Below are 26,272 nucleotides of genomic sequence, written 5' to 3' on the forward strand. Positions count from 1 at the left end.
TATGTTAAGAAAGGGTAGAAAATCCACAATACCGCTAGCATACATGAAAACCAATATATCATCCTAGATCATTTCATCTATCATGATCGCATTGTAAATAATTACCTCCTTTATAGAATGTGTATATCTTTGAAAATTGCATCTCCTGTATCTATCATTCTGAAGCGGAGTCGATCATCTGAATCAACTCCTCATACTCACCCGTATTGCGCAACATATCCCAAAAGATACCCTGTTTTATAACCAACTCAGCGGGAGAGTCATTTCTATCACAGATCAGATTAGCATATATCACGCAGAATGATAACCCCAAAAAGCAAAAAAAAAGCAAACTCGGTAAGCAGAAGGTAGAGAGGAAGAACATACTCAACGATCTCCCCCTCACTCATAACCAACACGCGATCATAGTCCATAATAGTGCGCAGTCGGTGCGCAATAGCGATGATCGTACACTCCGGAAACATCGCCCTCAGGACACGCTGCATGTGCATGTCTGTCTCGTGGTCTACGGACGCCGTCGCCTCGTCGAGCAACACGACTTTCGATCGCCGGCACATGGCCCGCGCGAGACTGAGTACTTGTCGTTGGCCTTGGCTGAAGTTTTCGCCGTTGGCTGCTACGGGTGTAGAGAGTGTTAGGGGACGGGTGGATGTCGTAGTGGATTTGTGGGTGTTGGATGGGTTGGATGGGTCGTCGTCATCGTCGTCGTCCTTGTGGGTGGTTTCCGTGACGTGGATTGAGGAGGTACACGCGGCCAGGGCTGATTGGAGTTCTGTGTCGCTGGAGTCGCCGAAGGGGTCAAGGTTAGATTGAACGTCTCCGGAGAAGAGGACAGGTTCCTGCGGAATGAGTGTGACGCTGGTGCGAAGGCGGTTGAGAATAATGGAGCTGATGTCGACGCCGTCGATGGTGATTTTGCCCTGAGCGAGGTCGACGAAGCGTAGCAAAGAGAGGCCGAGGGTGCTTTTGCCGCTGCCGGTGCGGCCGACGATGCCGACTCGTTCACCGGGGTTAGCGACGAAGGAGACGTTGCGCAGGACGTCCGGTCCATCGCGGTGATAGCGCGCCGTGACGTTGTGGAATTCCACCCGGCCGGAAACCGGCCAGCTGGCGGGAACGACGTGGGAGAGGGCCTGCTTGTCCGTGAGGTGTTCTTCCGGTTTGATCGCGGCGTATTCGCCCATGCGTTGGAAGGAGTTGAGCTCGACTTCGAGCTCGTTCATCGATCGTACGAGTGTTAGGATGGTTTGGCTGAGACCGATAGCGTTGGTCAATGAAAATCCCACCAGCCCAGCAGATCCTGACCAGAAGTAGGCCACGCATCCTGCAGCGGCGGCCACCGAGGCGGCGCAGAAATCGGAGCGGACCGAGACCCAGCGGTTGCAGTTATATTGCGTTTCGGCGGAGCGAGCATGAACGGCCAGTCTTTCGGCCAGCAGACGCTGGAAGACCTCGTCCATTCCTTGCCGAGCACGGATCACGCTCAATCCGGCGAGAGAATCAGTAAAATGGGAGAAGACAGGAGAATAATTGATCGAAACGAGGCGCTTTATGGAGACCTGTGCGCGAGTGTACATCTCCCCAATCACGAACCCAGCCGTGCAGATGACGGCGGCCGGCAGGGCAAAGATAGGCATAATGGATGCAACGCTAGCGATCCGCAGCAGAAAGCGTAGCCCATTTTCGATCGACATTCGTAACCAATCAATAAGTACCGTATCCATGGATCGCGTATCATTTCCGAACCGATTAATTGCACGTCCGATCGGGTTCTCATCGAACCAGGTAATCGGCGCAGAAAGGACTGCGGTCACTAGTCGTTGATGCATCTTCTTAGCAGCAACCCAGCTTCCATACTGATATACCAGGTTATTAGTTAGCTGCAGTAAGAGAAAGGTAATGATCGAGATAGCATAGACGGCCAAATAGAACATGGAATTTGGGTGCTCCTCTTCTTCGTAAGTGCCGGTCCAAATAGACAGCCAATAAGTGATACCAAAGTAGGCCAGCTGCACAGTGATAGTGACAAGAATTGCCAGCGGTGCGTACAATGGTCCACCAAACAACATCATATACCGAAAGACTAATCACCCAGCTGTCAGAATCATACACATCAATAATAACATGGAGAACTTACACATTGTGCGAGGAACCCGTCCAGTAGCAGTCGTCTCCTTAGCCAAGCGCCGGTCCTGTGTCACGGATTGTGGATCTTGAACCACTACTGGCGCGATATTGGTCATGGGCTCCGACGGAATATCTTCCGTCTCCACCCGCTGCGGCTCATTGAGTGGTGTCGATGTTCCTGTTCCTAGCGTAGGAGTGCTGCACGGCGTCGGCAGCGAAGACGGTTGAACGCTGGTAGGTGACTTGACAGAAACCGCCTTCCCATGCTCCAAGCGCACTATCAACTGCGCATCCTGAAGAGCGGCCGGATAGCGCGTAACAAGCACCACGGTCCTATCTGAGAGCAACCCGGAGCGGAAACACTTATCATAGACAAGCGTAGTCGTATGCGTGTCAAGAGCAGAGAATATGTCGTCGAGAAGAAGCGTGCTGGAGCGAGAATACAAGGCTCGCGCAAGAGACACCCGTTGTTTCTGACCTCCTGACAGCGAGGTTCCTCTCTCGCCAACCACGGTGAGATCACCAGCTGGGAGCTGGCGAAGATCCTGGGCCAGCCCACTGGCCTCGACAACGATGCTATAACGCACCTCGTCGAATGCGCTATAGAAAAGGATGTTCTGGCGAACTGTATCATTCTGCAGCCAGGGTGCTTGAGGCACATATGCCACGTCGCGAGGGCAGAACGCAGCTCCAGATTCCAGAACAGTTTCTCCCAGTAACGACAAAAGCAACGACGTTTTGCCGCTCCCCGTGGGTCCTGTCACGACATTGAGGGCCCGAGGTCTGAAGTGGACGGACACATCCTGTAGCCTGAATACAGCAATGGGCGTACGCTTGAAGGTCGCCTGCTTGAGCTCTAGCGGTCCATCAGGGTGTCGTTTGATCTCGCCTGCAGTGTCAAAGAATCGGTCCACACGCCGCAGAGACTCCGCGCCCTGAGCAGTGTATCGGCTGACGTTGGATAGCCACACAAACTGAGACCTCAGCGTTTCCATAATGGACAAGGAGGTGAATGCGATTGGCGCTCGCAGAGGAAGGTCAGTGAACAGCACCACAGTCGAGAACATCACTAGTAAGCTCATCATCGGCAAAAGATCCCCAGCCATCGAGATGGCCGCAGCGAAGACACTCCGCCTCCAGAGGCGACGTTGCTCCACACCTCGGACTCCGTTGATCGAATCCATGGCCGCATTCTCCCATCCGAAATACTTCAACGTGCGTATGGAATTCAGGAACTCGGAGATTTTAAACAGACGCACATCCGTCGCTTGCATAACCGACCGTTGAATCTTCGACACCTTGCGAGAAGCCAATGCAGGGAGGGGAGTCAAGATCAACATAGTCAAGACACCAAGCAACGAAGGCCACCCGATGATCCGATAGAGAAAGACAAGCGCAATCGTGATCGATATCGGTGCAGATGTCGAAACGTGGAAGATATCCCGCGAGTTGTAGATTGCATCGACATCATACGACATCAAAGTAGTCAAATTGGCCTGACTGGACTTCGAGGCCCCCTTGGACGTATCTGCCGCCTTCCGCGGCGACTTGACATTCTTGTCCGAATTCGACACATCCACCGAATCATCGTAGATATACGACCGCATCGCAGTCTGATATATCTCTTGGACCAGGGAGACATTAACCCGGACCAGCAATCGAGTAGCCGTAAAGATATACTGCTGGTAGCAGAGCGAACGCATCACGGGGCCGACAAACAGCAAACTGATCCAAACCGCAGGATGCACGATGGCCGACTCATCATCTTCAAAGTACGCCAGTAACCGCAACATGGCATACGGCGCGACGAACTCCACCACCGCCGTCGTTGCCGACCAGCACATCATAGTCTTGATCTCTGTCTTGAGCAACCGGCACAGCGTGCGGAACGTCTTCCCGCCTTTCAATCGCTGCTTCTTGATCTTCTTCAGCCATTTCGAGGGCTCGTCATACGACGGCAACGGCGGCAGATCATCCATCGTTAGATCCTTTCGGCATCCCCGCAGAATCACATACGTGATCCATTCGTATGAGCAGTAGTAAGAGAAGAGAGAGCACGTTTCCTCCGGAGACTTCTCGTCGTTCGTCCACAGCTGCTCCCCGGTCTCCGAGTCGGGGAGGAAGGCAGAAGAGGACCGACGCGGTCGCGGCGTAGCCAGCGCAATAGCCACCACAGCCGCCAAACAACCCAACAACGCCGCCGCGGTCGGTCTCGGACGATACGTCGCGCCGACAATAGTCATCGGGAGGACATCTTGCACAATGCCCAGCCCTAGAGCCGCCAGCGCGATCAAGTTCACATGAACATACAATTGGGTGCGAGAGTCCCGGTTCTTCTTCCTGCATGCGATGCGAACCACGCCCAATACGACCAGATAACTCAGCAGAAGCGCTCGCTTCCAACTCGCCCCATCTTGCAGTTCCGCCCAGCTCAGAACGCAAGCCGCAATGCACGCGACCAGATGCGCCACCGCATAAGGCAGCGAGACCAGGATCTCAGACCCGTGGTGGTCACCATTTCCGGGCTCCGGATGAAGCCGGTACTTTGATCTGCGAAACCCGGAAACATACCGGAGCAGGAAGGAAATGACACCCATAATCCCCGAAGCGAATAAGACGACCAGATGGAGATTACCCACAGCTATCAGAGCCGAGAGCTTCTGCGTTCTATACCGCCATAGTTCCCTGGGAGAGAGGTTTAGCAATTAAGTAATTACTACGGAACAGGGAGTTGATTAGTGAGGGCAGCTAACCTCTGCATTAAACCACCGTCGAGGGTGGAATTGGTCTCGTCTGCCGCGCTTTGCCATGTCGAAGGATAGATCGCTTGCTGGGGAACTCCATAGACGGACTCCATAGCGGGAAAGCCTCAACACACGGGGGCGATGGACGCGCGGGATCGGCCCTCATAAGCGTACAGCCAAGCCGGAACTCGTTGGAGGTTGGCAATCCCGCATCGGAGAAAGGGGCTTAGGTTTAGGGATTGCTATCGGGCACAGTCTGGGCACGCAAGGGGCAGCGATACGTCCATCATCCAGCTGGAAGCAACCAGAGAAAGCGGAATTGTCGGAGGAGCCAAAATTTCGACGTTCGTCCCTTTATCGCGGGGCTTAGTCAGCCGCATACCATGATGCAATTCCACCGGAGTATAGCAAAACACACGCGATCAGTTAGTTCGTAGTGCTCCGAGCAATCAGAGTCTGAGCTTGTTGGCGCTATCTACGGAGTTCACCGGAGTTGGGCCGGCATTTCTCGTGTGCTGCGTCAGAGTAGGTAAGCCCGTCTGGATGCCTCTGTTCACTCCGGCTATATATGTTTCAAGACAGAAGCTAATGAACAAAGCAGAACGAGTGTCATTGTCCCCAGAACGAACCAGAATGGCTTAGTACGACGGCCTTCCCGGTACAAGAGCTCAAAAGCAATTACAATAACAATAATAGACGACCCGATTAGAGCCCCTAATTATCCAGCGGCAAACCGCCGTCTCGATATCTCCACAAGCGACTTAGGTGCCAGTACGGATCATTGTGGTAGCAGGAGTGGCCCGCTGCTCCAAGATTGATGGGATTCCTCCCTATCGAGGCCATGAAAGCATCATGGGTACCTGCAAGCCCCACCGGATTCAGGGAGAACATGGTATCAAGATAATGCTGGATAAAAAGGTGGCCAGTACCCTGCCTCAGGAAGAGATGACCGAGATAGCGATTTCTCAGGTGAATGAAATGCAGAACTCCCCATTTACACACGAAGTCCTGCGAGTTGGCATAATGCTCGATGAAGGGAAAGCGTCGCCAATCGACTCCATTCCCCGCGATTAGAGGGGTAATAGGTGACGGTGGTGACGCAGCTGTGCGTTGCTCTATATGATGCATGCTGAATGATCGTGGATGGGCCCTCACCTGCGCTTGCGGTTGAGCACCTTGAGGCAATGCTGGAAGATTAATAGACAGCCGGAATTGGCCGGCTGCGGGTCCTCGGTCTTTGGGCCGCGGCACGCCAATATGACCGTCTTCCCCTGGAAACAGCCGGCGTGGATTATTGAAATGGTTCGCGGCATTGCCAAAGGTGTAAATTTCCAATTTCTGCAGATGCCCCTGAGATATCTCACCCACGAGCCAGTCAACGATAAGGCTAGTCGCTATGCCTCCTTGACTGTGAGCAATAAGGATCAATCTGTGGCAGTCGTCGTCCCAAAGAGTCTGCTTAACGAGATCGTACGAGTCTCTCACGTCTTGCGTCGCATAGCAGAAGTTCCGTTGAATTAGGCATTTGATTAAATCGAAAACAAGCCCCGATCTGTAGAAGACATTAGCAAACCTAGGATCGGACTCTGTAGTGCTGTGAACTAAATGGCCTACGTAGGATTGTGGATTCCTCTGACTGGCCGAACGAATATCTGAGAGAGGCGATTGACACTGTTCTGCATCCAATGGGTTCTGTTGGCGATATTAAAGAAGCCTCCAGATTAGCGTTCAACATAAACCGGCGAAGAGATAAAGCATTCCAATTTACCCAACTGTAACTCCATTGATAAAGATCCAACGTTCGTGAATATGCTTTCTTTGGGCCGCTAATGGGTATTTTGAGTGCAAAATCCTGGGCCCCGTATTCAAGGTATATCTGCAGATGATCCAATTCATTGCTAAAGCTATGAAGATGTAGGCCGCGAAAAACGGTACTGGCATGAGAAAGAACCCGAGAATAGGCAGTGATATCAAGAAAGAAACTTGGAAAAAAAAGAGACTGATATGCACCGTGATAACAAAAAGATTGTCCATTGTAGGGCAAAGTTCGTCTAGTGGCCCACGCGGATGATTCCAGGGATAGAACATCCAAGGAATATACGGGCTGAACCTCACGGCCAAAATGATGTCACTGAAGAGTAACCTCCATGGAGAGGCCGTATAGGGCAAGGGTGTGTCCCTGGTGTCAACGGGCATTGAGGATTGAAAGACTTGGGCCATGACTGAGAGTATCTACACTAATGGAATAAATAAAGGAGCGTATAGAGTGGGAGAATGTGAATAAACCGTGGACTGACCTTCTCCTAAGCTTCGAAAGATGTCAAAGAGTGGCTTTGGTGGTTCCTTCCCAGTTCCTACAGTCTTCTTTGCGGCTGTCCGTGGAAAGAGTCATCGACCCACCTTTTATGAAGGACTGTGGCTTTGTTACAACAACAATGAAACATTTTGGACTCGTCGTATAGTTTTCAAGTAGCTTCATGCGGCGCAATATGCGGTCTGTCATTTTCGATGCATCTCATGGCCCCAGGACCAGCATCTTGAACACAGTATAGCATTCCAGCTCTACACCTGCAAGACCTGACCAATGGACGATGGCATTATCCTGTGTTGCTAGAACAATGAAAATTAGGCTGTATAGGAACTTTCACGCGAAAAATATGTCGCAAAGGCAATTCCCTGGCTTTTCTTTGTGCTGGCGCCTTTGTTCAATATCCATACACAAAGCTGATTGGCGCCGACAATGTCATTATACGGGAAACTTTTGCGGGCCCAAGAAGTGGATATTGCTCGCCAGATATATAATCTTTGTTTGGATCGGCTTCTGAAAGAGGTCTTTTGGTATCGTCGCTTCAAATTTTCACAAACATCTTCAATTTTCCAATTCCGTGCTCATTGATCTGCGCGTACCCTATGACAGAAAACGAAGAGGCTAACACTGAAAACTTGAAGCAAGACGAATCTAGTGTCATTAAAGCACCAGACACTACAACAACCAGTCGAAGAACAAGACGCACACTTGGGCCTTGTGCCAGCAGACTGACCTCCGTAACGCTGGCATTCTGATATGTCCCCCAGAACGGAGAAGTCTATATTTCGGAGGGCAATCATGTCTTCGATCCAGCAAACGTACCCTCTGTATATCGACGATTTGACGAAACGCCATTTGAGTCAACTCATGGAAGTGCTGACCATCGACAGCTTCCCCCCAGAGGGAGGCACCTCGGTGGAAGGGCGGATCAAGGAGGCAATCAAAAAGCTTCCCTGGGATCTGCGCCGTCAAGCCTTCATTCGGATTGTGCCAAACGCCGTCATTCAACCGGCCATCCTGTGCGAGCCACACACCGGCATGAACCCTTACGTGATCAACGACGTTTTTATCCTGATCAAACGCGAGGTGACCGAGCATTTGAGATGTCTCAAGCGATACACCGGCGAGATCGACCCTGAGCTCAGGCTAATACTGACCGAGCTTAAAGGGATGAGGGGTTTATGGCGCAGTGATCCAAATTTGAAGTCGTATCTGCAGTACATGAAAGTCTCTTATCAGCATAGCAGCTGCGAGGCATGCATGCTGGTGAAGATCATCGAAACACCGGTCTGGCTGCAAAACCTCCGCACGACCCTGTTGAGCCGCACAAGAACGCGAGCCAAGCCCCAGAAGCCTCACCGACCACCGCAGCTTCTGAGGTTCGTCGACCGGAGTATTGAAACGCACCCCGATCTCGTTACCGACATGTTCTATAAGAGTGGTCAAATAGCGTACGGCCTAAAGGCCGTGAGAAAGCTGGCGGTCCAGCAAAATAGACAAGCCTGCAAAGGTAAAGACCACGAGGATGACAAGCGTGAAGATGAACAAATGCCTGACGACAAGCATAGAAAACGCCAAACCATTGTCGTTTACTGGGGCCAAGAGGCGAGGGAGCAGTTGGGAACGGCGGAAACATTAAGCAGCCCAACCGCTGTCGAAACGGCAAACTCAACGACTGCTGTGGAGGATGACGACATATTGCAAGCCATGCACGGCAAAACGACACCCGGAGAGATGACGGCCAGAAAGATGACACCCAGCGAGGCTCTTATCAACGAGATCATCGCAGAATATGCCGGGCTAACAGGAACTACAAACATGGAGGACGCACGACAGAGTTTGTTGGTCTTGGAGCCTGATGTGGCCCCTCCCACTCCACTGTCTGTCACCAAACCGGGCACGAGAAGTCCCTCGACGGTTTCTCCCACCAGCCCGTATGCCAGCCCCTATGCCAGCCCCTATTCCACCAGTTCACCTGCCACCAGCCCGTGTGTCACCAGTCCTTATTATGGGACTGAACCGCTCAAGCCCTCTTTTGCACGCGACAGTAGCATAGGAGGAATGAAAAGCAAATTTTCCACTACGCGAGACACCATCAATTGGAGAAAGGTCATCCATAAGTCCAGCCCTCTGGACAATCTCTCTTCACGCGCCGCCTCAGCCTTCCGTGACATCAACGGAACCACTGAGCGCATTGCGTTTGAATACCGAGATCTTCTCAGTCCGCAAGAAAAGTACGAATACTCTGACTCGGAGTATTCGTTCTCACCAACTGAGGAACGTCCTCGGCCAAATACCACCTGGGAAGATATCTGTGAGAATATGAACATCGAGCAACCCCGTCCTCAGCTTAAAGAAACCAAGAGAGGAAAGGGACTGTTGAGGATGCTTAAGAAGACAACTCGCCCCGAGGTGGACAGGACGTGAGAAATGTTGCAATTATGCTGTCATTTCGTTTTCCTGGTTCGATTTCCCTTTTTTATTATATAATGGCATATCAACAGGCGTTTTTTGTTAGATCGGACATCTCAGGGTTGCGTTTTGTCGAAGAATTCTGTTTTGGTCAATTATTCCTGCGCCGCCGGTAGTATATAACCATTCTCATATACAAGATCTCGAAATGAAAAAGAAAATGAAAAAGAAAGACCTTCCAAAATGCAAGTGTAATGAATTTGCTGAAATTAATTCTCGTATGAAATATAAAATTAAACATTGTAAGAATGAAAGTAAAAGTTTGTCATACCCGATAATCATGACCGACAATTATTAACACAGTAGCGAAAGATGCAATAGAAAGTAATCCTGCAGTGGCAAGGAGACGACCCGCAGCTCCTTGAAAACCACCGTGATACCGTGAATAGTTTGTTGAAAGAGAAGAGGAGAAATTAAATATCAGTAGAAGAGATAATGGTGAATAAACGAGTGTGGGTTTGTTTCATGGAAGTCTTTTTTACAAGACACTGCTGGCAACGCCGTGGTTTGAGCCCTTCAAGCTGTCGACGCGCGGCGAGAGAGTGACCGTCTTTCGGCGCAGACGAGTGCGGGTGCTCGAGTCCGTAGATTTGTCGGTAGAAACGATTGACGGGGTCATAGTTGAGGTCTCGGTCTGAGTTTCGGCGGCCAAAGCTGCCTCATCCTCAACCTTTCTCTGGGCGGATTCCCGAGATCGTTCATACCGGAGCGTGACATCGCCTTTCCATTGAGTGTTTAGTAGACGATCCCAGAAGATGAAGAACGGTTGGGAGAAGTTGGTCTTGATGCCCCAACTCTGGTGGTGGATGTCGTGGTAGGCGGCATTGTTGGATGTGAGATGCTGCAGGGGATCCCAGGGGAATGCGTATCCGCAGTGATCATCGACGGTCTTAATGGTGGAGAAGGTAAAGAACCACATGGCCTGGCGGTTGGTCATCCGAGCCGTAAGGAATGCAACGCCGGTACCGGCGGTGTCGAGCAGGAAGCCCTCGACAGGGTGGTTGTAGAGAGCACCAAAGGCGTACGGCACATAAAGACGGTGGTGACGCGAATGGAAAGTGACTGTCAAGCCTGTCAGAATGCAAAAAGCAAGGTGAAAGGGGAAGAAATGAATAAACACTTACCATACAGCCAGCGGTTGAGATGCATTGCGCGGTGAAGGAAATATTGCCAGGTGTCGACGACGCATACACCCCAGACGAACTGCAGCGCCGGAATGAAGTACCAGTAGATGAAGCTACCGGCTGCCAGCTCCCAGGCGGCAAAGGCAGGAACCACGCTCTCGACGCCGTTGTCCAGAATCACGGACTGGTTGAGTCCGGGATAGCGACCACCAGCCAAAATTCCTCCCAAAATAGTATGACCGTTGAGAGCCAGGTTCTTCGACATACCCAGAGCGTCGATGCCGAACAAGGCCAACAAACGGGGCAAGCCTCGCTGCAAGAGCCGGAGGCGGCGCGCCCAAAGCGCGACATCGTATTCCTCCTTGCCGATGTATTCCGGAGGATCGAAGTATCCCATTGCGAAACCCGCGATAGTTTGAATAATCTGCTGAAGAACGACGTCCCTAACCACATCCCAACGAGACACGTGGTTGCGCTTCAAAACCTCTGCGGGGGTGTGTAGACGGTATTGTGGAAAGAGATCTTTCGTATCGATGTAATGGTAGACCATAGATAAGGCCCAGTACGCCACAATCGGGAGGATCAGCGACACTATGTTGTCGGGAATCGGAGCCCATAGCGCGGGGCGTGGGCTTAGGGAGTATGTCGGAAGAGGAGGAAGGTCATATACAGCGGAGGCGTTGGCTGCCATGGTGAGAGAGAGGCAAACGACCGAAGTCTGACGTGTTGGTAAAAAAGCAAAGGGTTAGAATGCTTTCCGGAGAATCAACACATCGGATTGCTTCAATTGATAGCCGGACGGTCCCGAACGGGGGGTATGGCGGATGGTAAGATCTCGATTCAACGGAGGATTTAAATTTTCCAAGTACGGAGGTATATAGAAAAGAAGTTGTCCCTGGAACAATCGGAACCTTTCCAAAGGCGGTCCACAATCAGGGGACGCGATAGCCGGAACCGATGGGACGATGATTAATCAGGGAAGGGGAGGCCGGAAAGGAGGGAGGGAGCGCTCGTTGGCGACGAAGAAGCGGAAGGAAAAGAAACCGAGAAAGAAGTTTGGCAGGAAGAGAGAAAGGAGTGTGGTCACCAAGCCCGGGAGATTAAGTATCCAAATGGAAAGCAAATGAACGCAAGGTGATGGAGGTCGGGTGGAAAGTAAGGTGGATGAATGGAATGAGGTGAAAGAAGTGGCACCACAGCAAGGCAATGCCGGCCGATATCTGATCAATCGCTGCTGTTGGTATTCTCCGTATGAAACCGGTTTGTCCCAGTCGCCTCCTGGGCAGTTGGGCGGGGTAACGATGTACGGTACTGTTACCTCCTCCATGCCCGTCTCCTGACGGCCAACTAAGTTTATGCTGCCTGACCCATCAGGCATCTATTTGCTTTCCCAGGAGTCGGGGCTGACTGTCTGGCTGCCTTGCTGCCTCAGTCATCCATTCTGCAAGTCTCCAACTACTCCGGAGTACGACCATGCACCTCAGCGTCCAGTGCATTTCTGTTCCGGTATCCTTCCGAATACTTACGATTTGACATACTACTACTACACTCTCATCCTCGAATTTGCCACCAATGCGCATCGGCCGGTTTGTTAGCTGACTTCCCTTGGTTGCCAGGCGCAAACCACAAGGACCAGACGAGTCGTTCACTCCCAAAGAGGTTTAGCGGCTGCTGTTTGCCCCTCGAAAAATCGGCGGGAGAAAAACAGCAAGAAAAAAAAAAAGAAAAAAACTAAAAAACTAAAAAAACTTCCCCCACCAAAGCCGTGGGCAACCAGACGGCGCCGCTAAATAATAATCTTCAAATTTCCCCTCCCCGGCGGACCTCTTCCCTTCTTCTTTTCTTCATTTCTGTTCTCCAGCCCCGTGCCACTTCCCTGTCTTTTCCTCATTCTTGTCTTCTTCTGGGATTCTTCCTTTCTCATACCATCAAAATGATCATTTTCACGGTATGTACCCCCTCCTCTTTGTTGTCTTCCCGATTGTACCCTTTTACCCCGCCTCTTGGATTCTTGGGTAGAAAGAAAGAAAAGAAAAAAAAAAAATACAGAAAATGGGGAAATGGAGGAAACTGTCTCCATCACAAGACACGTTTCTCTCATTGTTCGCAAATCACTAACATCCTTTCCTACATAGGATATCGTTTCTGGAGACGAGGTTCTCTCCGACACCTTCAAGCTCCAGGAGGTCGACAAGGTCTTCTACCAGTGCGACTGCCGCAAGTACCTCAAGAAACAGAACGAGGACTTCCAGCTTGAGGGTGCCAACCCCTCCGCTGAGGATGGTGGTGATGATGGTGGTGAGGGTGAGGCCGTCATGGTCCACGACATCGAGGACCAGTTCCGTCTTGTCTGGCTCAAGACCGAGGAGGGTCTCAAGCCCTCCAAGGACGCCTTCAAGTCCCACCTCAAGAGTACGTACCATCGATGCGACATTCGAATGAACCCTGTTGACTAACATTGTCCTTTCCGCCATCAGACTACATGAAGAAGGTCCTCACCAAGCTCACCGAGAAGGGTGCTCCCAAGGAGACCATCGATGAGTTCAAGGCCAACGCCCCCGCCGCTGTCAAGAAGATCCTCGGCAACTACGATAACTACGATGTCCTCATGGGCCAGTCCATGGACGGTGATGCTATGTACGTTTGCCTTTCGCCAATGGTGGCACTTCCAAACCCCTGATCACATCCGCTAACCTACTCTCCTTCATAGGCACATCCTCATTGACTTCCGCGAGGACGGCGTCACCCCCTACGCTACCCTCTGGAAGCACGGTCTCGAGGAGGTCAAGGTCTAAACGTCTTTCCCCTTACAGCCGCTGTGAACCATCTCATGCATTTGAAAAAAAAAAAAGAAACTGACGGGTCGGAGTTTTTGCGAACGTCTTAATTCTCCCAGAGCAAGGGACGGGGAACGGATGGGAATGACTTGAACCCCTCCCAGAAGATGAAGATTCCATTTGATTTTTTATTCTATTTGGAAGAATGAAAGAAAAAATAGATCTTCGACCCTGGAAATCCATCCCTACCCGTTTCCTACCTTTACATGTTCTCTGCCTCATCTGAATCCATCCTGGCTTCTCCCCCCAACTTTTTCTTTACGTCTCGCAAATCTTTCTATATCCTGCTTGATCAGAGTCACGCCTCATGAAATCCCATAGCTTGTTACGTCTCATATCGTCTGTTTCCTGATAGGATATTTTACCTAGCCTAGCTTCTAAGCTCATACCATCTACGTTTAGGTATTCATTTTTCTTCGGAATTCTGATGCCAAAGTCAAATTTCTGAACGCATTCTACACCCAGTTTCCCTGGGTTTGCATTATAATCCACCGTAGATATATCCGTACTTCAATCAGCACTCTGAATCTAACCAATCTAACCATTCATCCCATTCATCGCAAAAAGAATCTATATACAAAACTGCACCAGAAGGCATAGACAGACAGGATATATGCGCTAGAATACATCAAATCTCATAATCCCAACCCAACCCATCATAAAGGTCTACGATGAAAACAAGAAACAAAAAAGGGGAAACATGAGGGGAGAAACACAAAAACACAGCAAAATAGAGAACGTAATCAATCAACAATATCCGTACCAATCCGGGCCCCTCACATCATCCATCGGGCTCTCCTCGCCCCCTTCATTACCACCACCACCAGCCTGACTACTCCTTGACCCTCCTTGCACACTACCAAGATCACCGAACTCGAATCCCGACACGGGGTCCAGTTCCATGAGCTCGTCTGCCACAGGGAGATGCTGGCCGAAGACGGCGTCCCATTGGTCCCAGTCGAAGTTCAGGTTCGGGTCGACCATTGACGGAGGGGTCGGGACGGCCATGGGCTGCTGCTGGGTCGATGGGGAGGCAGTGTCCATGAAGGGGAGGAGGGTGGATGGGGACGGCGCGTTGGCGGACGGGGGGTATTGGGATTGGGGGGCGGGGACGGGGACGGGGACGTTGTTGAGTGGCGGGAGGATTTGAGAGGAGAGAGGAGAGGTCGCAAGAGCGGTATCGATGGAACGAGAGGTTGGGTTTGTGGCAGGGGTTTGGGGAAATTGTGGAGTAGGCGCTGAGGGAGGCGTAGCGGGGACGTGGGGAGGATTGGTGGGCGGAGGGAGTTGGTTGCGAAGAGGGCTGGGTCGTAGTGTAGAGGCGGGGTTGGGGAGTACATGGGACCGGGTCATGTTATAGAACATCTTTGAGAAATCGGAAAGTTGCCGTCGAGACGACAGCGACGAGACGGGGGGCGAACCGGCGTTGTTGGCGTAGTAGGGGTCACTGGCGCAAGGATATTCGTCAGGCGCAGCGGCAACCCCTGCCTGCACTTGCGCTTGTTCGGTCCAGAGCTTCTGTGGGTCAAGGCCGGCTTTTTGCCATGCGTTTTGGCGTAACCTGCGTATCATATCCCAGGCCTCACGGCCGCCATCCTTCAAAGGTCGTTGTGTAGAGATACCGTCCTCGCCGCCGACAACTCCTCCGTCTGGGCCTGTCAGTGAGAAGATCTTGTCGATGAATGCACGAGATTTCGGGGCTTCGGGGCTATTAGGTCGCTCGTGGAGATCGATGAGCATGATCATGGCTGCATGCATTGGCTGGTGATTCCCGGGCCAACTCCAGTGAAAGGGTTGAAATTCAGGGTCGGTGGCAAGAGAGATGAACTTCTCCATGAAACCGTGACAATGACGAAGGGCACTGTATAACTATATGAGTATCACTGACATGGAAGAACGGAAACCAAATAACCATACCTCTGCCTAGCAGCTGGCCATATCCGACTCTTCGCATTTTTGAGGAAAGGTTGATAGGCAACACAAAAGGCCTTGTTTAAGTCAACTTGGTTTGTCCACATGACCACAAGGCTTCAAAGCCTACCTTATCAATGAATAATGACAAAAGTATCCTCGCCCACTTATGGAAGGACACAAGAACAGACGTATGATACTGTTCCAGGCAGCCGGCAGGTCCTTTCCCTGGTAGCTCTGTATCGCTGGAACGGATCTCCACTGGAGACTGAGAAAAGGAATAAGAACTATCAGATGAGCTGTACGAGATTGTTGTTTCTGGAATGCGGTTTATTATCGAATTAAGTCGGAGCTGAAGGTCCAGAAGGATCGACCGAAGTTCTTCCATGTCTCTTCGAGTAATCGGTTTGATGCCTAACTGGATCCTCAATATCCGTCGGACAGCACCTTGGACAGACAATTAGTATCCATCAGTACCTCACGCTGTTGAATAACTCACAAGCCATGACATATTTTCCCCGAGCTGACAGATAATACACGTTCACTGTGGAAGGCCCACCACAGACAGTCGGGTCATCAGGATTGTCGGGCGGCCGCATGCCCGCTGTGACCATACGTTCATAGTTCTCAGCCTTGGGAGTACCGAGCAGAGTATCCTTGACTTCGCTGGCTTCGCGGACATCCCAGAAGTTTTCATCGCTAACAAGAGGTGGAAGTCCACTTGACATGGCCACAACGCCGTCCATATGCACAATGTGCCACCATAATCGTCGGCGATATTCCGCTTCGTAGGCTTGGATCCCAAACTTGGCGGGGTCGCGGTGCAGTCCCATCGTCTGTGCCACTCTCATGGCCAAACTCACAAACAGGCTGCTGGTCAGTGGCTCTTCTTCCTTGGACAGGATCGTCTGCACCAGGAGATACGCGGCCAGACCTTGTAATGACGGGCTTCGAGGGAACGAGATCTTGGTCAGCCACCGGGTAACCTCCTCATGGAACGTTTTCGACAAGGCAGATCGTGACACAATATTGAACTCGGCCTTTATTGTTCGTATAGATACCGTAATCGACCCGCCATACCAGATGGCGTAGAGGAGTGGTATAAACGAGGGATCCGGGCACGGTTCGCCGGAGTAGCTGCCATAATCATACCAATTCCAAAAGGCATTGTAGAGTTTCAGGATTGTCGGCGGATGAATGACCGGGCTGATCGCATGGATCCCGGACATGAAGCCTTGGTATAGAATATGGCTTTGTCGTTTGGTAGGGACATGCTCCAGCATTTCCGGCTCCACGGTCTTATCGATCACCGATGGCGATTCACTGGAGGGAAACAACACCGACCTCTGGAAGGCCTCGCCGGTGGCTACTCTGTCATCTGTGGCAATCCCTCCGGGACTGTCATCCATTTTCCACTGGCTGGTCGGCGTGTGCGTCATCAAATCCGAAACCGTTTCCTCGTTCGATCCTTCATTAGCAGTCGGGTCATTGTGCGACCGGTTCTGATCTCGTAGTAGTTGATTGAGTTCATTTATCTGTGCAATCAATTAGTATTTCTTCGCAATTCAGATGCCTCTTGGATAATACCTCGTTCGATATGTAAGCCCAGTATGTTGTTCCGACATATCTACTCCTGCATTAGATCGCATCCCCACCACGATAGCACAGAGAACATACCTCGATCTACCCCCGTCCTCCAGACTCAAATGACCCAGATTCAGATTCCCAATAGGATCCACCAGATCCGTCGCATGTCCAGCAGGAATCGGAAACTCATCGCCACTCGAATCCGCCGCGCGACGCGGACTGTTCGGACGGGAGTTTCCCGCCGATTTCAACGGCAGCCCATTGGCCTGGCGGGCATCCCTCTTAGCAGCCTCCAAACTGACATTCTGCGCCAGCAGCTGCTTCTGCGCGGCGTCCAACGGCTGATTGGTCTTGCTCAATCGCTCGATCATCGAAGTGAGCTTGTCCAACCGCGCTTCGATCCCATGCGCCCCAGACTTCTGCTCCGCCGATCCCGCCTGCTTCAAGTGGCTATAGACTGACTGTAGATCGTCGACCTCGTCGTCCACCGGCCCCGACATCTCTCGTCTCCGCTTAACCCCGTGACCCTCCTTTGTTTGGCTACGCGATTCATCCTTGGGCATCGCATCGTAAATGCACTCGTTTCCGGTTTTCAAGCAGTTTCCGCACGCCGGGTGGACCTAGATGACGGATCAGTATCAGTACAGTCCCCCTCCCCAATAGGCAACTAATGATTTCTTACCTTGTCACATTTGACCTTCCGTCTCCGACATGTGTGGCAACTGTAACTGGCGCGGTTTCGCGTGATTTGACGACTGCCCTTCCCCGTGGAGGACCTAGACGAAGCGTGGATGACGCTGGACGCGGCAGGAGAATCGGGATGCATGGGTATCTGGGCATTCGAGCCGGGATTAGAGGCCCCATAGCCTGGGTCTCTACTTGTCGGGCTCGTATTCATGATTGCGCGATCGCAGTGGCGGGGTTGTGAAGGCCGGCGGCGCAATCGCACGGTCGGTTCATGGGGGTCGTACAAGGGGCGAGATTATCAATTATTGCGAATTGATGAACTGGCGAAAGGGAGGGGCTCAATTCCCAAAAAGCGACCTGCAGGACTATGAGCTAAGGGGTTCCAGAAGGGCGTTCCTGTCTTCGGCGGGTTGACGTTTGGATCTCCGGGGTAAAGCTCGCGATCGACTCCCTCGGCCAATGAGAGGCGCCTTAATCGGCAGCCGGCGATTGTCCCGGCGCTGGCAATTCCGAGATTTCTGAGATTGCTTGCAGGAGGCAGATTAAGTAGGGAGATCAGACAGATTGAGTCATTTTGGACAGGTAACACAATCAGAATTAATGCCTCAAATCCTCCGGTCGGGAGATACACCGGAGGCCCGGGCTATGTATGTGTACCCTACAAATTACGTCGGTATAACCAGGATCAACTGCCCAGAGTCGTGCTAGATCATAGCACATGTCATAATTCCATCTTCGATTCCCACTTGGTACCAGAGAACGGCATATATGCTCTCTATCAGGTGTAAATCAACAAACGCCTCACGCCCGTGCAATGCAACCAGAAACGCACATTAATATGGACAGTGAATCAGAATTGCTCGGAGTGTCCCATATCCCATACAGCCGTCAAATCGGGCGCATCATGCCTTATTTCTTCTTCTTGTCCTTCTTCTTCTTCTCGCCGCTGCCTCCGGACGGCTCGCCACCCATTCCGCCCATGCCACCCATCATCCCGGCCAAATCGGGCATCCCGGGAATTTGAGGCATGCCAGGCATACCCTGCATGTTTTGCATCTCCGACATGGCGTCCTTAAGCGGGTTGTCGCTGACTCCACCGCCACTATAGGCCGGGGAGTGTATGGGTAGGATCGTGCCAATCTTCCACCCACGAGGAGCAGCCGGCGCGGCAGGAAGCTTCTCCGGCATGGGGAGTCCTCTGATCCGCAGGTTGTAGGGGGATTTCTCGGTGGTCGGATGGGCCTTGAGATACTCGGCCACGTAAATATAGAGATGATGTTCTGGCTCGAAGTTAGACAACAGTCGAGGTCATAAAGCGCAAAGATTGGAGATAATAACCACTTACTGTTCTTGATGTCCGGGTTGGCCAACTTCCCGTTCTCGTCCTTCAGTAGCACACGCACTCGTCCCGGGTTCGCCCAATCCTTCGGGTGGAACTTCTCCGGCTCGAATCCCACCGTCAACCCTAGCATCTGCGCGGCATCGACGATCTCTCTGGCCAAAGGGTTCTCAACGGCGTGTTGCGAGCCGACTTTCCGGCCTCCGGCGCGCGACCGCGACTTGTCGAAGTAGATCGGGTACAGGCATTGGAAGTGTTTGGGGATTTCGCGCTGCGGTTCGGGAGCCGGTCTCATGGGTACCGAAGACGGGGCGGAAGCAGGAATGTTGGCGGCGGACAGGAGAGTATCATTGGTGAAGTCGGAGGGAGCAACTTCCTCCGGATCGGAGTCGTCGTACACCTCCTCGACTTGCGCGTTTCGAGACATATTGTCTGTCTGAGATGAAATTTACAGGTATCGATCCTTCAATAACCGGAATTGGTAGCAGAGGAGAACCGGTGGGGTGTAAAAGAGGGACTGAGTTGGCGGAGGTCGACGCTGAAGCCCAGTCTGGCCTTTCTGTGAATCTGTGTGCTGGGAGACTTAGTGGCCGCGGAGAGCCACCGCCTACACGGAGCAACAGGCACATGACCGTCTAGGTTATTGCCGGCATAAAGTGCATGTCTGGGCGGTCAATTGATATTGGCGGTGAATCTCAATTGTATGTCTCACTGTTCACGAAGTACTCCGTTAGCTCCACTCCTGTACTTCTAATGCTCTCTAGCGTCTAGCCTGCCGTCTATCATTTTAAAGAAGGACAGATATGGTAAGAGAGAAGAGTCTCTTCGAACATCCTCTAGCATGTATTACCTGCAGCAGGAAGAAATATAAAATAGTCACTTGTTCATGAAATTTTACTTTGAAAATATGTCTTGGACTCGTCATTGAGGAATACGAACAAGCATATTGGTAATTCGCATCAAGAGGCCTATTTAATCATTGCTAACAATGTCTGTGGTTGACTCGACATGATATGCGTAAAGACAGCAAAGAAATATAAGAGGCTTTTTCTAGCATTCGATTGTTGCGAATTGATTCATTGCGGAGTTCGCGTCCTAATATTGGACATGGCAATTCTGACCTACCTCTCTCTAGAGTGATGTTAAAAGGGCCTTCAAAACAGAAAGTAAACCCAAAATTAGGCTGTGTAATGCTTGTCTGGAAGTCATTAGTGTTTGAGGGTGTAATACAGAATCTTACTACTTCTTGTCGGGTCTATCAGGTCTTGCAGCAGCCTGCGTGAAACTTGACATGACACATTGAAATATGCTTAGCTATATTATAAGTCTTTACTGTCATGTTACCCACAAATTGTATGCTATAGATACTCGAACAACAATCACTAAACGTAAGATACTGCAACCTAGGTAGATAACCGAGGGCCCTGATCGGGATGTCGGCGTATGCGGCCAACCATCCGCTCGGGATCTCCAACGGCATGCCGAGTGCAGCATACCCCACATCGTTATCTACGGAGTATGGAGTGTACTTATTTACCATGTAGATACCTACAGTACTTAAGAAGACATTCATATCTTTCACAACCATCAACTGCATTCTAATTCTTCCCTTTGAATCCCCCATTTATCATCTTACCAAAAATTTGCAATAATGTCCAACCCAAGCAAGTAGTTACACCCCCAACTTCTATACTCCATCTAACCACCAAACCCCAACAGAGCCCATGACCCCCCATAGTGCCGTCCTCCACCGACACACGCACTTCGTTCCCAAAAAGGCCGTCGGTGGCAAAGGCAGCTACATATTCCTCGAAGACGGCACTAAATTCCTTGACTCGACCGGCGGCGCAGCCGTCTCGTGTCTGGGTCACGGTCACGAGAAAGTCAGTCAAGCGGTGATCCAGCAGATCGAACAGCTCTCGTACTGTCACTCTGCGTTCTTCGGGACCAATGTGGCGGAGGAATTGGCAAGATTTCTAACTGATTCGACTGGTGGGAGGCTGTCGAAGTTGTATGTTGTTAGTTCAGGTGGGTACATACATACGTACATCTTTCTCTCTTTCTTTCCCTTTTATATACTTCAACAGAGCAGAACGTGAGGTTTTTATCCAAGCAACAAGCTAAAATCCTACATGAAACAGGCTCCGAAGCCGTCGAAGCAGCCCTCAAACTAGCCCGTCAATACTACCTCGAACTCCCCGTCCCTCAACCCCAACGCACACGCTTCATCGGCCGATCTCCCTCCTACCACGGCATCACACTCGGTGCCCTAGGCGCCGGCGGGCACGTTCTTCGTCGAGAGCCCTTCGAGCCTCTCCTCGCGCAGAACACATCCCACGTCTCGCCGTGCTACGCCTACCGAGGAAAGTTGGATGGTGAGTCAGACGCGGACTATGTCGCCCGGCTGGCGGCCGAGCTGGACGCCGAGTTCCAGCGTGTTGGACCTCAGAATGTGTGCGCTTTTATTGCGGAAACGGTTGTGGGCGCGGTATGTCATCATCATCCTCCTCCTCCTCCTCCTCCTCCCACGTCTCTACCTCACTCACAATCTCCCTCTCTGGACACATACCTTACAACCAAAGCGATGAGCTAAACACTAAAAATGAGCAGGCCCTCGGCGCCGTCCCCCCCGTCCCAGGCTATCTCTCCGCTATAAAAGCCATCTGCACAAAACACGGCGCACTCTTCATCCTCGACGAAGTAATGAGCGGAATGGGCCGCACGGGCACCCTGCACGCATGGGAGACCGAATCCGTGGTCCCGGACCTCCAAACCATCGGAAAAGGCCTCGGCGGCGGATATGTGCCCGTCTCGGGAGTGTTAATTGGCGACGAGATCGTGCGGACGTTGGATCGCGGCACGGGCGTGTTCCGGCACGGTCAGACCTACCAGGGACATCCGATTTCTTGTGCGGCGGCGCTGGCTACGCAGAGGGTTATAAGGGAGGAAGGTCTGCTGGAGAATGTTAGGGTTTTGGGGAGATATTTGGGGGAGAGGCTAATGGAGAGGGTTGGCGGGTGTAAGTATGTGGGGGATGTTCGGGGGAGGGGGCTGTTTTGGGGGGTGAGTTTCTCTCTTCTTTCTTTTCTTCCGTTGGTTGGGGGTTGGGTATTTGGATTTGGATACGGATTTGGGGTCTGGGCTAATATGGGACTTGCCACTGCAGATTGAATTCGTCCAAGACCGCACGACTAAGGAACCCTTCCCGACGTCTGCGAATGTGGCCTTCCAGATCCAGGAGACGGGGCTGGACCCGGCGTTTGCGATCTCGTTGTATACGGCGTCCGGCACGGTGGATGGCACGCGTGGTGATCATGTTCTTCTGGCACCGCCGTATAATGTCACCAGGGAGGAGATCGATCTGATTGTGGAGAAGACGGGAAGGGTGATTGAGAGTGTTTTTGCGAGGGTGGAGAAGGAGATGGAGAGGACTACGATTGGGACTGACTGAGACTGAGATTGGGATGAGTTAGGGTTAGATGATGAAGAGAAGTTGATAGGCGATTACGGATATCGATGAAAGACCATGAAGATAGATATAAATCCATTCAATAAGCTAGATACTAAACAGCCTCCAGTAGGTCCAGGATATCTTTTGCGAAGAAGAAAAGATAAAAAAGATCCCGCAGTAACTAATTGTACATACAGTAACACACAAACGCTCGCTCTTATTTTCATGCCTTGGCCTCAATCTCGGCGCCCTTGGAAGCAACCGGCGCCTCTTGAACAAACACCTTCGCGTCGCCATTTCCATTCGTGACAGACGCAGGGGTCGTTTCGGTCCACATATTCGCAACCGTTTCTACGGCTCGCTCGATCACCACGCGCACCCGGTCTCTCATCACGGCATTCGCACACTCGACCTCCAGATCTTCCAGCCACACCCGCGCGACGTGCTTATCGACCTTGATCTCAATACCCGGGACGGGGATCCCGAGGGCCTGCAGACGAGCTAGTTCGGCCAGTTCGGTTTTCGCGACGCTGGTGTCGTCTTCGGGTTCGCGTTTGGGCGATTGTTCGGCAGAGTCAGGGTCGGGTTTCCCTGTGGGTGTGGATGTTTCGTTATTGCCAGCGCCGTTGGCGGGCTGCTTTGGGAGACGCGGACGCTCGATGGGAGAGATGTCGGATCCGAATTGCGCTTCCAGCATCATGAGAAGACGCGTGAATCGCTCTTCAGCGTCGACCTGAGAATGGGGGTTGGGGAGGTCTAGTTCGTCATGGTGATGGTGATAGTGATGATGTTGCTTGGCAGATTCTGTTGGGGGATATTAGTATAAACACATGTCTGCTGTAGGTAGAATGAGGGCATCTTACGCTTGACAGAGGCAGGACTGCTCTCAACTGTGAGAAGCACCGCCATGACAGCATCAGCAACTCCGTCGTTCATCATGTTACCTTCCCACTCGAGCTCCACTTCCCGCGTCCGAGGGTGGTATCGGATGATAACACAGCCCATGACAAGGTAGGTTTGAGTGTCCTCGATCGGGATTTCTTCATCGGCAGGCTCATCCTTCATTTCATCGATCTCCTCGAGCTTGCCGTCCACGTTCTCTTCCTTGGTGTTGGTCTTCTGGCCGATCTCCTCAATGGCGCCAAAAGTGCCTTCCAGTGCCCATTTGATGAGATCCATGCTGGCAGAGCTCAGAGTGATGTGCTGCTTGCATGTGATGGTCGTGGTCGTGAGACCGGCATATTCGCGGAGGTCGTCCGGTGCCATCAATGACAGGTCAAAGCCGTTCTGGACCAGCACGCCGGCCATCAGGCTGCTGTCGTCCTCTTCCGATGGGGGAGCGATTTGGGCTAGCTTGCCCACAACCTTTGCGATTTTGTCCTTTTTGAACGGGATGCGGACTTCGTCGCAGTTGGCGGGTGTGTAGACTTTTACCTTCACTGTCTTGTCTGCGTTGAGACTGAGCAGCTTAGATTTCAGTCGCATCATTTGGTGCTTTTCGCCATGGACCAGAATCTATACGAGATCAGTATTTGAAATGGAAATATAAGTTGGGGGGAGGGCACATACCACCACAGGCGCGGCGACTTCCTCAATGAAGTTGCGGTTCTCGACACCGTCCACATGAGCAGCAAAGCTGACTTCGTCTACGGTACATCTTCGTGGAATCATCACTTTCTGATCTTCTTCGTTACCCGTCATGTTCCGCCTCGCTATGCCGGCCGCCGCTCGCGACATGACCGCGGGAATCTGTTCGGGTTCGTTCAATAGCTGCTTGGCCATAGTACCCTCGACGCTGTAACCCGTCATGACCACGCCGTTGCGTTCATTAGGGGCCCAACGTTCCAGCAGTTCTCTACTGGTTCCCGTTTGAAGCATACCCGGCGACGCGAGCATGACGCACCCGCCTACATCATCGAAGCGCTCCAGACTTCGCAAACTTCGTACAAATCTAAAGTCCCAGGGCCCTGCGCTGACACTTTTATCGCCGCTGGCTTCCGCCTCAGCCATACGTTGCCGGAACAGTCGCTTGATGTTATCGTTCATGGCACCGATGTATGTCTGGTAAACGACCATGCATCGTCGCGCGGTGTTACCAATGTAGTAAATGGGCATTTTCTGGAGCTCCGGGTGTTTCTCCCAGTATTCGTCCAGAATGAGCAGCAGCTCTTGCGCACGACCAAGCGCAAACACCGGCATGAGAACTCGGCCGCCGCGGTTCAACACGCCGGTGATCGACTTCATCAAGGCGGCCTCGCGCTCCAAACGGGGCGGGTTGGAAGAAATTCCGAACGTCGACTCGGTGATCAACACGTCAATCTTGATACCTTTGGGAACCTCGGCGGGGATAAGATGTCGGTCTTCCTCTCGAGAGTAGTCACCGGTGAACAGAATGTTCAGACCAGCGATGGAAACCAGGAACATGGCAGCACCGAGGACATGGCCGGCGGGGAAGGGAGTAATGCGGATGCTGTTGATCGTGTGGGTGGTGTTGAAATCGATAGTTTCGATGAGTGGGAGCGTAGAGAGATGGTCATGTTCTGTGTAGAGGGTGGTGCGCTGATCTGAGGACGAAGCTGTATTGCTGACTCGTACATTGTCCTGGATAAGCCATTTGTAGATGGCTTTCGTCGCATGTGTCATGAACACACGGCCTTTGAAGTTGGTCTTGCTGAGAACATAGGGGAGGGCGGAGGAGTGGTCGACGTGGAAGCTAATTCATAGATTTGTTAGCCCACTGCACCATATACCTGGGAAGGTTGTCGTCGCCACGGGGAACAGGTGGAAGCCACGCAATACAAGGATACAGTAACCGGGCACAAGGATTATGAAGTTAGGATAAATTGCATTGCGATTCTCGTATACATGGCCTGGAATGAAAGATCTCTCGAGGAAAAAGCAAGACCCAATACTAGTCTTTATACGCCAACCCCCAATAGACCCATTCGAACAAGGTATGACCGCGGAGCAAGACGAATTGTGCAGACTTGAAGGGGAGGGAGGATCAACGTACTGACTGATCAGGAGAATATCGACCGTACTCAAATCGAACTCGTCAAAGAAGGGGAGAGCCGAGAAGCCTTCTTTCGCAGGGTGCATACCGGCATCGAGCTATAAGGAACTTGGATTAGCAATGTCTCAAATAGCAATCAAGGATATAGAATTCACGCACCATGACCGTTTTCCCTTTATACTGAATGATGTGACACGAGCGACCGACTTCATTTCCTCCGCCTAGGCAGTAAAACGCTACCTCATCAGAGGGGTCGACCGGTTCATCGTCAACGGCGGCATTTAGAGCCGAGGCCTTCCGTTTTGTCGCCATTTTAGGTAATTAGAAAGGACAGGATTCAAAATAGAAAAGGATTATTCCCTCCTAGTATAGATAGAAGATCAACAGCAATAGTGTCAATGTGTCAAAGAAACACTAATGTAAAAGTTAAGATGCGCAATATGGACGTGGGCCTTGTTTCTTGCGATGCTCAAATGACGCGATGTAGACCAGCCATGGCCGGCGCGGAACGCGATAAACTAATCAAGCTGTATGCGACACAGTCGCAAGCCAGGGACCCTGTGAGAACACCTGGTGCAGCAGTCTGGAGGAGGTGACTTTCTTTGATCAAGCATCCCCGGGTTAATTGCGGTGATTATTTGGGATCAAAGAAGGCAGCCCATTGTCGTTAGG

The 26,272-nt window shown here is 51.7% G+C and overlaps 9 protein-coding genes across 9 annotated transcripts; 3 read left to right on the forward strand and 6 right to left on the reverse strand.

Moving 5' to 3' along the window:
- Positions 1 to 154: 154 nt before the first annotated feature.
- On the reverse strand, positions 155 to 4,984 carry KD926_002359 (putative ABC multidrug transporter; the record flags this gene model as incomplete). The annotated part of the gene is made up of 4 exons (XM_053097044.1): positions 155 to 266; positions 367 to 2,083; positions 2,138 to 4,812; positions 4,881 to 4,984. 4 exons carry the CDS (start codon positions 4,982 to 4,984, stop codon positions 155 to 157), a joined length of 4,608 nt encoding a protein of 1,535 aa, XP_052958961.1.
- Positions 4,985 to 5,585: 601 nt separating this feature from the next.
- Positions 5,586 to 6,553, reverse strand: KD926_002360 (uncharacterized protein; the record flags this gene model as incomplete). Its single annotated transcript, XM_053097045.1, has 2 exons — positions 5,586 to 6,423; positions 6,486 to 6,553. The coding sequence occupies 2 exons, from the start codon at positions 6,551 to 6,553 to the stop codon at positions 5,586 to 5,588; spliced, it is 906 nt and encodes a 301-aa protein (XP_052958962.1).
- A 1,424-nt stretch (positions 6,554 to 7,977) lies between these two features.
- KD926_002361 (uncharacterized protein) lies at positions 7,978 to 9,606 on the forward strand (the record flags this gene model as incomplete). Its single annotated transcript, XM_053097046.1, has 1 exon — positions 7,978 to 9,606. The coding sequence occupies one exon, from the start codon at positions 7,978 to 7,980 to the stop codon at positions 9,604 to 9,606; it is 1,629 nt and encodes a 542-aa protein (XP_052958963.1).
- A 523-nt stretch (positions 9,607 to 10,129) lies between these two features.
- On the reverse strand, positions 10,130 to 11,466 carry sur2 (sphingosine hydroxylase; the record flags this gene model as incomplete). The annotated part of the gene is made up of 2 exons (XM_053097047.1): positions 10,130 to 10,713; positions 10,776 to 11,466. 2 exons carry the CDS (start codon positions 11,464 to 11,466, stop codon positions 10,130 to 10,132), a joined length of 1,275 nt encoding a protein of 424 aa, XP_052958964.1.
- Positions 11,467 to 12,708: 1,242 nt separating this feature from the next.
- Positions 12,709 to 13,570, forward strand: KD926_002363 (translationally-controlled tumor protein; the record flags this gene model as incomplete). Its single annotated transcript, XM_053097049.1, has 4 exons — positions 12,709 to 12,723; positions 12,911 to 13,187; positions 13,253 to 13,412; positions 13,486 to 13,570. The coding sequence occupies 4 exons, from the start codon at positions 12,709 to 12,711 to the stop codon at positions 13,568 to 13,570; spliced, it is 537 nt and encodes a 178-aa protein (XP_052958965.1).
- A 789-nt stretch (positions 13,571 to 14,359) lies between these two features.
- On the reverse strand, positions 14,360 to 18,008 carry KD926_002364 (putative C6 transcription factor; the record flags this gene model as incomplete). The annotated part of the gene is made up of 7 exons (XM_053097050.1): positions 14,360 to 15,473; positions 15,530 to 15,600; positions 15,654 to 15,970; positions 16,023 to 17,058; positions 17,111 to 17,150; positions 17,201 to 17,730; positions 17,793 to 18,008. The coding sequence occupies 7 exons, from the start codon at positions 18,006 to 18,008 to the stop codon at positions 14,360 to 14,362; spliced, it is 3,324 nt and encodes a 1,107-aa protein (XP_052958966.1).
- Positions 18,009 to 18,706: 698 nt separating this feature from the next.
- Positions 18,707 to 19,563, reverse strand: KD926_002365 (RNA-binding signal recognition particle subunit SEC65; the record flags this gene model as incomplete). The annotated part of the gene is made up of 2 exons (XM_053097051.1): positions 18,707 to 19,077; positions 19,143 to 19,563. The coding sequence occupies 2 exons, from the start codon at positions 19,561 to 19,563 to the stop codon at positions 18,707 to 18,709; spliced, it is 792 nt and encodes a 263-aa protein (XP_052958967.1).
- Positions 19,564 to 20,860: 1,297 nt separating this feature from the next.
- On the forward strand, positions 20,861 to 22,587 carry KD926_002366 (aminotransferase, class III; the record flags this gene model as incomplete). Its single annotated transcript, XM_053097052.1, has 4 exons — positions 20,861 to 21,164; positions 21,278 to 21,624; positions 21,747 to 22,199; positions 22,303 to 22,587. The coding sequence occupies 4 exons, from the start codon at positions 20,861 to 20,863 to the stop codon at positions 22,585 to 22,587; spliced, it is 1,389 nt and encodes a 462-aa protein (XP_052958968.1).
- A 223-nt stretch (positions 22,588 to 22,810) lies between these two features.
- ysh1 (cleavage polyadenylation factor subunit YSH1) lies at positions 22,811 to 25,912 on the reverse strand (the record flags this gene model as incomplete). Its single annotated transcript, XM_053097053.1, has 5 exons — positions 22,811 to 23,391; positions 23,451 to 24,102; positions 24,157 to 25,300; positions 25,601 to 25,698; positions 25,760 to 25,912. 5 exons carry the CDS (start codon positions 25,910 to 25,912, stop codon positions 22,811 to 22,813), a joined length of 2,628 nt encoding a protein of 875 aa, XP_052958969.1.
- Between the last annotated feature and the right edge of the window lie 360 nt (positions 25,913 to 26,272).

The sequence above is a fragment of the Aspergillus affinis genome, assembly GCF_023601865.1.
Source record: "Aspergillus affinis strain CMG 70 chromosome Unknown NODE_14_length_433147_cov_86_863592, whole genome shotgun sequence".
Classification (NCBI taxonomy): Eukaryota; Fungi; Ascomycota; class Eurotiomycetes; order Eurotiales; family Aspergillaceae; genus Aspergillus; species Aspergillus affinis.